The sequence below is a fragment of the Panthera onca genome, chromosome B1 (genome assembly GCF_046562875.1).
Source record: "Panthera onca isolate mPanOnc1 chromosome B1, mPanOnc1 haplotype 2, whole genome shotgun sequence".
In the NCBI taxonomy this organism is placed as follows: Eukaryota; Metazoa; Chordata; class Mammalia; order Carnivora; family Felidae; genus Panthera; species Panthera onca.
The window spans coordinates 161,573,638-161,586,986 of NC_138342.1; the positions used below are offsets into that span (position 1 = coordinate 161,573,638).

Below are 13,349 nucleotides of genomic sequence, written 5' to 3' on the forward strand. Positions count from 1 at the left end.
ATTTTGGATAGTCCCTGGAGTGGTGAGGACCTGCAGGGCACTTCCCCTGTGCTGTGGTGTATAACTGGAGTTGGTGGGCGGGGCCGCAGTCAGACCTGATGTCTGCCCCCAGCCCACCGCTGGGGCCACAGTCAGACTGGTGTGTGCCTTCTCTTCCCCTCTCCTAGGGGCGGGATTCACTGTGGGGTGGCGTGGCCCGTCTGGGCTACTTGTGCACTGCCAGGCTTGTGGTGCTGGGGATCTGGCGTATTAGCTGGGGTGGGTAGGTAAGGTGCACGGGGGCAGGAGGGGCAGGCTTAGCTCTCTTCTCCTTAGGTGATCCACTTTAGGAGGGGCCCTGTGGCAGCGGGAGGGAGTCAGATCTGCTGCCGGAGGTTTGGCTCCGCAGAAGCACAGAGTTGGGTGTTTTCGCGGAGCGAGCAAGTTCCCTGGCAGGAACTGGTTCCCTTTGGGATTTTGGCTGGGGGATGGGCGGGGGAGATGGCGCTGGCGAGCGCCTTTGTTCCCCGCTAAGCTGAGCTCTGTCGTCTGGGGGCTCAGCAGCTCTCCCTCCCTTTGTCCTCCAGCCTTCCCGCTTTCTGAGCAGAGCTGTTAACTTATGACCTCCCAGACGCTAAGTCGCGCTTGCTGTCGGAACACAGTCTATCAGGCCCCTCCGCTTTTGCCAGCCAGACTCGGGGGCTCTGCTTGGCTGGCGAGCCGCCCCTCCGCCCCGGCTCCCTCCCGCCAGTCCGTGGAGCGCGCACCGCCTCGCTGCCCTTTCTACCCTCTTCCGTGGGCCTCTCGTCTGTGCCTGGCTCTGGAGACTCCATTCTGCTAATCCTCTGGCGGTTTTCTGGGTTATTTATGCAGGTGTAGGTGGAATCTAAGTGATCAGCAAGACGCGCGGTGAGCCCAGTGTCCTCCTATGCCACCATCTTCCCTCTACTCTCTTCAGCTGTAATTTCTTAAAATACCCCTCTGTACCCTTTTCTGTGTCTTCATCTTCTGAGACACTTATAATAGGAATGTTATTATGCTTTATGTAGTTACTCTATTCCCTAAATCTATATTTGTGATCTAATATTTTTCTTTCCCTCTTCATTTCAGCTTCATTATTTTCCATAATTTTGTCTTTATATCACTTATTCATTCATCTGCTTCTTCCACCCTTATGGTCTTTACTTCCTGGACGTTCTGAATCTTGGTTATTGCACTTCTCTTTTTGGCTTACTTTTTAGGTCTTTTATCTCTGTGGTAAGGGATTACCTGGTGTCTTCTATGTTTTTATCAAGCCCAGCTAGTATCCTTATGATTGTTGCTTTCGATTTTCCATATGGCATTTTACTTATATTTGTTTTGAGTAGATCCCTGGCTGTGACCTTTTCTTTCATTTGGGATGAATTCCTCCATCTTGGCATTTTGTCTAGGTCTCTATCTTCTTTTGTGTGTTAGGAAAGTGTGTTATGTTTCCTGCTCCTGAGAGTAATGGCTATATTATGAAGGGATTCTACACTGTTGGGGGCCTGGCACTTCAAGAATTGTCTCTGGTATGTGCTGTGTGCACTCTGTTGCTGTGTTTTGCCTGCTCTTTCCCTCAAGTCAGTCCTCTGCAGAGTTTCTCCTTGCCTGCAGTGGGAGTATTTGGACCTTGTTTACTGTGTGGCAAGTTTAACTAGGTGTGCTCTGGTCTGCTTGTTTAAAGAGATTTGATGCTATTTGCATTAGAGCTGAAGCTTTGCATAACTCATGGTGCATTGGGTGGTGTTTGTGCTGGCCTTCTGGGAGACGGGACTGCTGCTCTGATTTTCAGGCACATTTGCCCAAGAAAAACAGCATCTGTAGAGTGCAGGGGGCTGGGGCTTGGTGTAAGTAGTTTAGGCCACCACTTTTGGCAGAGTGCTGGTTACTGAAGTTAGTTTATGCTAAGGTGTGGGGAAGGCAAATGGCTCCACCCAGCTTCCTTGTTTCCAGAGAGGGAAGTTCGTGCCTGCTGCTTTCTGGGAAGCCCTTCCAGAAGAGTGAATAACCTCTTTTGGTGTATCCCAGGCATGCTTCAGATTGTTGCCTTTACACTGTCTGTGTCCAGGCTGCCTGCCTGCCTGGCAGTGCAGTACACCGTGGGCTCTATTGAAGGCAGGATGGCTGAGTTTTAAAACTGCACACTTTAGGGGCTTAGTATTGTGGGGACATGTACTGGTTCTCTGGGGGAGGGTCTCACCATGCTGGGACTGATGCAGGTTTGATACAGAATGGAAGTTGCACCAAAGCTCATGAGTGTTGAGTTTGGAGTAAAACACATCAAAGAGCCAGTGTCCAGGTTAGCTGCCTTCAGCAGGTGTCTCTGCATCCCTACTGAGGGGTGAGGGAGGGAAATGTTGCCTGCTGACTCTTTTGTCCCCAGAGAGACAGTGCCACCTCTCCCATATGTACTCCAACAAGGGGAAACTGTCTCTCACAGTGTCCTAGGGGATCCTCAGATTGCACTATCTGTCCCTCTTCTATCTGCCTTTGTTCTCCATATGAGCAGTGCAGCACTCTCAGGGCTCCACACTGGCCATTCTGTGGACCTCTAAAACTCTAGTCTTTGAGCCCTGCTGGGTGTAAAAACACAAAAATCAGCCCCTCTTGTTTTCCCACTCAGTGGCTTTGGAGAAATGTTTTCCTTGTGCAACCCCCTATGCACTCCTCTCTCGCTCTCTCTCTTCTTCTCTCTCTCTCTTTCTCTTTCTAAATCTCACCTCTCTCTGTGATCAGGGATCCCTCCCCTGCACAGAACTCATGATCTGTTTTCCTCAAACTAATATGCTGTTAGTCTATTTGGTAGATCTTTAGGGTTTTCTCCAGAGATTATCATGTCTTCTGCAAATAGTGACAGTCTTACTTCTTCCTTACCAATTTGGATGCCTTTTATTTCTTTTTTTTTATCTGATTGCTGTGGCTAGGACCTCCAGTGCTCTGTTTATTAAAAGTGGCAAGAATGGACATCTTTGTCTTGTTTCTGATGTTAGAAAAAATCTTTCAGTTTTTCATCGAGTCTGACAATAGCTGTGAGTTTTCATATTTGGTCTTTATTATGTTGAGATATGTTCCCTCTAATCCCACTTTTCTGAGAGTTTCTATCATTAATGTTGAATTTTGTCATGTGCTTTTCCTTCATCTATTAGAATATTGTATGGTTTTTATCTTTCATTTTGTTAATGTAGTGTGTCATGCTGATTGATTTGATTTGTAGATCAACCACCCTTTTACCACTGTAATAAATCCCATTTGATTATGGTGAGTGATCCTTCTAATGTATTCTTGAATTCAGTTTGCTAATATTTGTTGAAGATTTTTGCATCTAAATTCATCAGGGATATTGACCTGTAGTTTTTTATTTTTGTAATGTCTTTTGCTGGTTTTGATAGTAGGATAATGCCAGCCTTGAAGAATGAATTTAAAAGTATCCTTTTTCTTCTAGTTTTTAGAATAGTTTGAGAAGGAAAGGTATTAAATCTTTCAGTATTTGATAGAATTCACCTGTGAAGCCATCTGGTCTTTGACTTTTGTATGCTGGAAGTTTTGATTATTGAATCAATTTCATTACCAGCAATTGGTTTATTCGGATTTTGTATTTCTTCCTAATTCAGTTTTGGAAGATTGTATGCTTCTAGTTATTTATCCAGTTTTTCTAGGTTGTCAGATTTGTTGGCACATAACTTTGTAGTAGTCACTTATAATCCTATGTATTTCTATGGTGTAAGTTATTTCTCCTTATTTCTGTTTTTGTTTGAGTCCTCTCTCTTTTTTCTTAATGAGTCTGACTAAAGGTTTATCAATTTTGTTTATCTTTTAGGCTCTTTGTTTCATTGATCTTTTTCTTTAAATGTTTATTTCATTTATTTATGTTCTGATCTTTATTATTACCTTACTTCACCTAGTTTTGGGCTTTGTTCTTTTTTCCTTTAGGTGTAAGGATAGATTGTTTATTTGAAATTTTTCTTGTGTCTTGAGGTATGACTGAATTACTGTAAACCTCATTCTTTTATGGCTCTTGACTGTGCATGAAAAATTTTGAACCACTAGGTTTCCATTTTCATTTGTCTCCAGGTATTTTTAAAAATTTCCTCTTTGTTGGGGCACCTGAGTGCCTCAGTTGGTTAACTATCTGACTCTTGATTTCATTTCAGGTCATGATCTTGTGGTTCCTGAGTTTGAGCCCTGTGTTGGGCTCCAGGCTCACAGTGTGGAGCCTGCTTTGGATTCTCTCTCTCCATCTCTCTCATCCCCTTTCCCTACTTGTGTGCTCTTTCTCTCTCTCTCTCTCTCTCTCTCTCTCTCTCCAAATGAATAGACAAACCTAAAAAAAATTTCCTATTTGTTTTCTTCATTGAAACATTTGGTACTTCCTAGAAATTTAGTAAGCCTCTATGCCTTTGTGTTTATCCAGTTTTTTCTTGTAATTGATTTCCACTTTTATGCCATTGTGATCATAAATGACACTTTATGTATAATTTTAGTCTTCTTAAATTTATTAATACTTGGTTTTTTTCCTAACATGTGATTTATCCTGGAGAATTTTCCATGTGCTCTTGAAAAGTATGTATTTGCTGGTTTTGGATTAAATATTCTGTATGTATCTGTTAATGTCTATGTGTAGGTTATATGGTCAAACATGTCATTCAAAGTCACTGTTCCCTTATTGATTTTCTACCTGGATGATCTATCCATTGATGTAAGTGGGGTGTTCAAGAATCCTGTTATTATTGTATTACTGTAAAATTCTCCCCTTGTGTCTGTTAATACCTGCTTTATATATTTAGGTGCTCCTATTTTGAGTGCACAGATATTTACAATTGTTATGTCCTCCTGTTGGATTGAACCCTTTATCATTATGTAACACCCTTCTTTGTGTCTTGTTAGTCTTTGTTTTAATGTCTGTTTTGTCTGATATAAGTATTGTGACCCTGGCTTTTTCTTCACTTCCATCTGCATAGAATATCTTTTTCATCCCTTCACTTTCAGTCCGTATGTGTTTTCAAGTCTAACACAAGTCTTTTCTAGGCAACCTATTAAAAAAAAACCTGTCAACCAAGAATATTATGACTGGACAAGCTGTCCTTGTCCTTCAGAAATGAAGCAGTGATAAAAACTTTCTTAAACAAACAAAAGCTGAGGGAATGTATCATGACTAGACCTGACATACAAGAAATGGTAAAGAGTTCTTTGAGTATCATTGGAAGAACACTAATTAGTGTAGCATTATAAAAACATATGAAGGTAGTATATAAAAATATCTGGTAATGATAAATATGTACTCAAAGTCAGATTTCCCAATGGTGATGTGTAATCAGTGTTTAGTTTAAAAATGAAAAACAAACATATCAGAAATAACTATAATAAAAATGCTTTTATTGGATACATAATATTAAAAATGTGTAAAGTGTAACATCAACAGCCTAAACTTCAAAGGAGAGAAGTAAAAGTATAAAGTTTAAGGATTTTATGAAAATCAAATTGTTATCAGTTTAAAATAGGATGTTAAAATTTTTACATACTTTATGTAAACTTCATGGTAACTGCAGGGGAAAAACATGTAGTAGTTACACAAAAGAACATGACAAAGAGGTCAAAGCATACTGATACCAAAAGTTATCAAATTAGAAAAGAAGACAGGAGAATAAGAAGCAAGGAACAGTGTATTTATAAAATAGCCAGAATGCCATTAATAAGAGGACAGTAGTAAGTCCTTACCTATCAATAATTACCTTAAATGTAAGTAGATTAAATTCTTCAATCAAAAGACATAGAATGCCTGAATGGATTTAAAAAAAAAAATCCAAGGATATTCTGCATATAAGTAACTTGCTTTAGCTTTAAACACATAGACCTACTGAAAAGATAGAAAAAGAAATTTGAAGTTAATGGTAACCCAAAACACAAGCAGGGTTATCAACATTATATCACAAAATAGAATTTAAACTAAAAATGGTAAAAATAGACAAAGAAGTTCATTATATAATAATCAAGGAGCCTATCTTCATTTTGTTCATGCATTGTTTTCTTAATTTTAATTGTCTCTATGTTCTTGTGGTTTACTAAGCTTCTTTAAGGTGATTACTCTAAATTCTCTGACAGTTTATAGGTCTCTATTTCATTGTGGTCAGTAATTGGAGCTCTCTTAGTTTCCTTTGGTGGTGTCAAGTTTTCCTGATTTTTCATGATCCTTGATTCCTTATGTCAGTATCTGCCAATTTAAATAAGTGGTATTATTTTCTAGATTTTACAGGTTTGGTTTAGCAGAGATAGTAATTCACCATTCAGCTTAAATTGAACTCTGGGTGTGTCAGCTGGTATCATCCTTGGTCAGGTGGTGTTTGCTATCATGTCAGTTTTGGGGTGAGACTACTGATTGAGCTCTGAAGTTGAGGGTAGGTGCTGCTGGATAGGAATACTGGCTTAGTTCCTTGACCAAGTGAGGCTGTAGGATAGGTTCTGCAGTTGCCTGGATTATCTACTCCTGAAATCTAAGACTTCAGGACTAGGTCCATACTCAGCAGTAGGCAGGGTTATGAATTCATTCTCGTCCTGGTGTGGCAGCAGAACAAGCCCCATGGCTTCCACAGCTAATGTTTGTGGACCCAAGTTAGGCAGCACTACACACTGAATTTTCTGGCCAGATGGGACTATTTGTTTTGCTCTGCAGATGTGGAAGGCCACAGGCTATGTTTTCTGTTTAAGTGCTACTGTAAGCAGGGCTGTAGGATGCACTAAGTAGCATCCTATGTGCTCTGGTAGGTTCCTGGGTGGGTGGGATAAAGTTGTATTCCACAGTGTGCTGAGATATGAATTAGTGTCCATGCCTGGTACTATCCTCAATAGAGAACACGGTTCTGGCCTGTCTCTTGCTTGGGAATCAAATTAAGCAGAACTATGTACTAAATCCCTGGCCTGACAGACCACCATCCTACCTGTACAAATGGGTAGGACTACCAGCTGGGCTTTCTGTTTGAGTGTTGTAATTGGAGTTGCAAGATGGGATACACAGATTCCTCGAACTCTGATTAGGTTTCCTGCTCAGATGGGCTGGAGACTGTACTTGGCTTTGGGAAGGTCTATGAAGTAGTTTTCATGTCTGATTTTGGCTGCAGAACAGGCCCTCAAATAGAATGCTCTTTCTTTGTGGATCAAATCAGACAGAATTGCATCCTCAGCTCCTTGGCCAATGAGGACAGGACCATCATCTTGGCTCTGTAGATGCAGAGGCACTTGATAGGCTCTCCGTTGAAGTGTCTCTGTAATTGAGGCTGCAGAGTGAGCTACCAAGATTTCTGGGAACTCTAGTTAGGTTTTATTGTTGGCAGGGTTGGATGGAAGCTGTACTCAGCAATGGGCAAGGCTACAGATTGGCTTCACTATCTGGGAATATTATGTATTCAACATTATATATTAAATATCACTAGACATGAAATATAGATTAAATATATACAATATATTTAATATTATTGAATTAATGTTAAGTTTCTTGCACACAGGTGAAAATCCTTATTCTTAAGAACTACATGCTGAAGTGTTTGCAATTTAATATCAAATAGTCTAGCAAAATGGACAATGAATGCCCAGACCCACATCCATAGACACATATGATAAAGATATATATAAAGAAGTGTGTCTAACATTAATAGTAGATTAATCTAGGTGAAGGATAAATGGGTAGTCTTTGAATTTTAAATTTTCTGTAGGTTGAATTTTGTCACCATAAAAAGTAAGTGGTATTATCAAAATTAATGACTCCTTAGAATGGCTGAATTTTATTGTATGTAAATTATACCTCAATAAAGTCCTAAAAATTTTGGGGTAGAGTAACAACAAACAAACATTCATTTCAAGAAAATTATTTACACAGATTTTATCACTAAGTCAAAAAGAAAAAGAAATGCACTATTTCCTCTAATGACTTGGTAGGGTATTGGGTTTCATCATTTACATGATCATATTCAGCAAATCCCTAGTGAGAATTTATATTAAGCATTTCAAAAAAAAGAGTTGAATCCTAATAAGTCTTAAAATGTTTTTATTGTCACCTCACAAGGGGTTGAGGTCTTCTTATGTAGGTGAGTCCAGTTGATAAAAATGGAGAAACTTTTTTTACAATATTTAAACATATCTGAATATACAATCTTGAATGTATAACTTGGAAATCAGCACCAAAATATTCTCAGATAATATAGAAAAAGTCAAAAGAAAATACCATGAGGACATGAATAAGAAAAAGAAAATTATAGGTCAGCTTTATTGATTACAATATTGTGAGTGTGATAAATATCCCTTTCAAAGTACAGAGAATCTCAGATTATGTGACATTTATGAGACAGCTTAAACAAAATGGAAGTGTTAGGTATAAAACTTTTTTAATGTTTTATTGTTTTAATTTTATTCATTTATTTTTGAGAGAGAGAGAGAGAGCAGGGAAGGGGCAGAGAGAGAAGGAGAGAGAGAGAATCCCAAGCAGGCTCCATGCTGCCAGTGCAGAGCTTGATGCAGGGCCCGATTCAATGAACTGTGAGATCCTGACCTGAGTTGAAATCAAGAGTCAAGGTGACTCAACTGACTGAGCCACCCAGGCACCCCATTTTTAAAATGTTTTTTGTAAGTATAAAACATCATTATTATTATTTATTATTTTTTATGTATAGAATATTTTTTAAAAGACCATCAAAAATATGCCAGGATTGGCAATCAAAAGATAATGAAGGTGGTATTACTAACAGATAAAGTAAAATTTAAGATACTTAAAGTAGAAGAATGAGGATATTTTATATTGAAAGCTATAATTCAAATTAAAGAGGCATTTCTTTTTTTTAATTTTTTTAATGTTTATTTACTTTTGAGAGAGAGAGAGAGACGGAGCACAAGTGGGGGAGGGGCAGAGAGAGAGACACACACACAGAATCCAAAGCAGGCTCCAGGCTCCAAGTTGTCAGCATAGAGCCCATCATGGGGCTTGAACCCACAAACCATGAGATCATGACCTGAGCTGAAGTCAGATGCTTAACGAACTGAACCATCTAGGCACCCCTAACAAAGCATTTCTAATGATGAATATTTAGTTGACGAGTTATGAAGAAACTATAAAAACAAAACCTCTGGAAATATTCAGAAGAAAGTAATAAATGTCAAAACTATAGTGGAGCACATTAAGGCATTTTTCTTAGCCTCTAACAGATAGAAAAAAAATTTAACATACAAAGATCAAATTATTTATCAACCAGCTTTACTTAACACTTAACCTTTGTACCTTATGAGTGAATGACACATACATTCAATGGTAGTCATTTCTAGGTCACAGGGAAAACAGTAATTTTGTAAAACTAAAAACTGACATGCCAAAACTCCATCATAATACACTAAAACAATAAGGAATAAAAAGAGATATAATAATAGAATGAAAAATTTTAAATATTACCATAAGTGACTTTTTCAAGGTGGAAACACAAAACTATATAGGCTATTTAGAAATTAATGAATTCCATACAATATTTAAAAATTTTGGAGCATATGTATCAGTCACAGCAAACTTGGTGGCGCTATGATAAAAAAAATCCTAATCGCTAAACACAGTTTATTTTTTGTTCATGCAACATCAGCCATGGGTCTGGGTGGCTCTTTGGGCAGCTGTCTTCCATGTGTTGGGTCAGCATTCCAGAATGTTTAGGTTTTTTGGCATTTCTACATTGATAGTTTTTTTTTCTCCCATTTTCTAAGTCAATAGAAGAACAGACCAGACAGACATGAGCCACAGTAGGGAAATACTTTCTCTCAGAAGTGACATTTATCACTTTTGTCTTCATTCCATTGTCCAAAGTGAACTGGCCTGCTTATATTTAGAAAGGAAGCATTCCTGGACTAGAAGAGAGCTGAATATTGGTTAAGAGGGAGAATGCCTACCACAGAGAATTGTACCAAGACTTAAGTTCTAAAACTGTAAAGCAAGAGGAATGTGAGGCGAGCAGGCAATAGTTAATAAGTTGAACCACAGGAACATTAAAATAAATAAGTAAATCTAAGAGCTGGTTATTGAAAAGAAAAATAAATGGGTAGAAAGTACTATTAAGCAAAAAGAAAAAAAAACATGGTTTAGAAACAATCAAGATGATATAACTATGGCCTTGGAGAAGAGTAAAACAAACAAATGCAAATTTGATGAATTCTCCAAAGGAGATACGAATTTAAGTCAAATTCATCATGTTGTACACCTTAAACTTACATAATGTTATATATAAATTGTATCACAAAAAAGATGGAAAAAAAAAGAATTTTAATAGATTCAGTTGCCAGTGTTAGGTATAGATAGTTTTAAAGGAAAGTTTTTAAGTGTTTGGGAAAACATAGTTCATATACTACTACAATTTTAGGGTATATGAAAAACATACAACTTAATTTTAAGTAGTGCTATAATAATTACTAAGCAACATTCATTTGCTCCATTATGATAAAGTGTGTACACACATAAAAACACATGAGCAACATGTCCATATTAAAGCAGTATTAATTTTAATAGCATATTAATAGAATGTAATGTTTTGATCAAGGAATATGATGGCTTAGTGTTAAGTAATATATTAATGAAATGCATTGCATCAATAGGTCAGAAGACAAAAGTAATTATCAATCATTATCAAAATGCTGCTGATAAAAATTCAACTCCATTTTTAATAAAAATTTTAGTAAATAGGGAGATATATAGTTTTTTCTCAACATGATCTAGAATACTCATAAACTGAATACCACCTAATGATGAAATTTATGAGGTTTTCCAATGAAAAATCCAGAGCAAAGCTCACAATGGTGATATCACCATTGTTGTTTAATATTGTCTTGGCATTTTTAGGCAGTTAGACATAGAAAGAGCTTATTGGTGATGAGAAAGAATATTTCCAAACACATTATCCAGAATCACTTTAAAAGTGAACCTCTCATTAAGGCTCTCCTACCCCTCCAAAAAAAGTATTTTTCCCCTCTTCATGCTTATATGTTTTGGTTTGTGATTACATGTTATTATTTTAGAATAAGTACATTTTAAAATACCACATCAAAAACTTATGATTAAATTTTCATAAGTAATAAGTAATGCTACAAGTTGAGTGCATTAAACATTAAAGTCATGTTATTAAATATTTTTATTTACTTATTATATACATTAAGTTATAAATTATTTTATTTAATTATATATTTTATATATATATATTGATTTCCTAGATTTCAACTAGAATATAGTCCTGTGGCTACTTTCGAATATAGCACATTGTATAGGTGAAAGGTATGTGATATTTTCTTGATGGCATCCATTAGTTTTTAAAAATAATTTATCTTTTTCAGTTTGATTACATGGGCTCTGATATAAAGGTTGTAACACAGAAGATTATTCAGATAATTGGCTTTGTTAACACTGTAAGTTTTTATGTATTTTGTTTATATATTTTGTAAAAGTGTAGGTAATATGAATTGATGTGTATAATATTTTGTTGTACTGTTGAAGTTCCTATAATCAAAATACTGCATTAAATGTCATATGCGTTCTTATGAAAGTTTAATATAATTTAATTAAAATTTATTTAAAATTTATTATTATTATTTTTTTAGATACTTTCACAGTTAAAACTGACTGTTGTAATATCTTCCATAGAAATCTGGTCAAATAAAAACAAAATTTCTACTACAGGGAATCCTAATATTATATTATCTAGATTTTTAGAATGGAAATACAAACATGTCTCCCAACCTCATCAGACTGTATACTTATTTGCGTGAGTATAGTATTCCATTTTTGTATAGCATTAAAGGAATAACCCAAAATGATTTCATATGTTAATTATGAAAATAAGCACTTAATGAATATATACTCTGTCCTATAAATTTGTTAGACACCATGGGATGGGAAAAACATGTAAATTTAGAAGTCCTTGTTTTCAAGGAGCTAATGTGAGGCAAGACTTAAAAACTTTTATCAACTGACATAAAATGACCTGATAAAAGTAAAATTACATGAAAATACTGAAATAACTAAAGAAGGTTAATGATGAGTGATATAATTTCTTTGGCTTTCCTTGTTATACTGCTTGCTCTCTCTACATTTTTGTCTCCATTTGTTTTTTTAAATAACATCAATATATAGAATTTATACATGCTCTAGAATCTAATGCACAGAAAAATCTATACATCTTTAATGGATAAGTGAATAAGGAGATCACAGAAAACTGAATGTACAGGAAACCAGAATAAAAACTATAAACATTAGTGCAGTAGCCTTTTGCATAAGCTATTAGGCCTTATCCTTATTACACTTCTGGAAGTTTATTAAATTTACAATTTACAAAATATCGAAATATTCTTAACATTGAAGATTTGAAAAACATATATTTAAATAGTTTATTTCAGAGTAGCGTAGTGCTTAGGACATAGTAATTGTTTAATAATTGTTGCTATGAAAATGATTATCATTAATAATACCATTCTTAAATGCAATTCTGAGGAAAATTATTATTTTTTAGCTTCAAGAAACATCCTAGTTTTATAGGAGCCACATTTCCTGGGAAAATATGTAATAAGAATTATGCTGTAGGAGTTGCTCTGGTATGTAATTATTTTCCAAATCCTCGTATTTTCATGTTTTAAAATTTTCTAAATATTTTAAATGAATAAGTATATTAGTTTAATCATCCTTTAATAGTTTTTATATTGCTAAATTGGAGCATAAATACTAAACTATATAATTGCTTTTAAAAACACAACAACTTTAAACTGATCACAATGCCATATTATTTTTAAAAAACATATTTGACTAAGTAAAAGTTTAATTGTTTTGAACAGTGGCATGCTTGTATCAATATTTATTATATAACCAATGTAATTTTAATGTTAATTATTAAACATATCAGCTTCTTACAACATTAATAATTGGTGTGAATTCATTTGCTCTTTTATTACATGACTTTTTAAATTTTAACGTAACTTTTATTGCATTCAATTCTTTCTTATGTTTGGGATGAGCAGACTGTTGGAGGAAGAAACAGCCATCAAATGTTCATAACTACTGTTTTTTGGCAAAGTAAAAATGATCTCCTGCTACAGAATTATATTCCTTTTACAAGTTATATAAAAAATGAGGAAGGGAACTAAAAGTACTTCAGAAGTCTGCGCTATGATTTTTTTTACTGATCCGTTTGCACAATTGGTTGTGTTTTAGTAGCAAGTAAAATGAAGCAAATTGCTATTCACAGATATTTAAAATCAGTTCCAGGGCGCCTGGGTGGCTCAGTCGGTTGAGCGTCCGACTTCGACTCAGGTCATGATATCATGGTCTGTGAATTCGAGTCCCATGTCTGTGG

The 13,349-nt window shown here is 35.9% G+C and overlaps 1 protein-coding gene across 4 annotated transcripts in view; it reads left to right on the plus strand.

Annotated features, from left to right (window-relative positions):
* LOC132691800 (disintegrin and metalloproteinase domain-containing protein 5-like) overlaps positions 1-13,349 on the plus strand; it is a 134,351-nt gene that overhangs the window by 35,829 nt on the left and 85,173 nt on the right. For all 4 annotated transcript variants that reach the window (XM_078445527.2, XM_078445528.2, XM_078445529.2 and 1 more), the window contains 3 exons: positions 11,341-11,412; positions 11,605-11,768; positions 12,513-12,594. In XM_078445527.2, the coding sequence (XP_078301653.1) occupies positions 11,341-11,412; positions 11,605-11,768; positions 12,513-12,594 (318 nt within the window). The remainder of the gene's footprint in view (positions 1-11,340; positions 11,413-11,604; positions 11,769-12,512; positions 12,595-13,349) is intronic.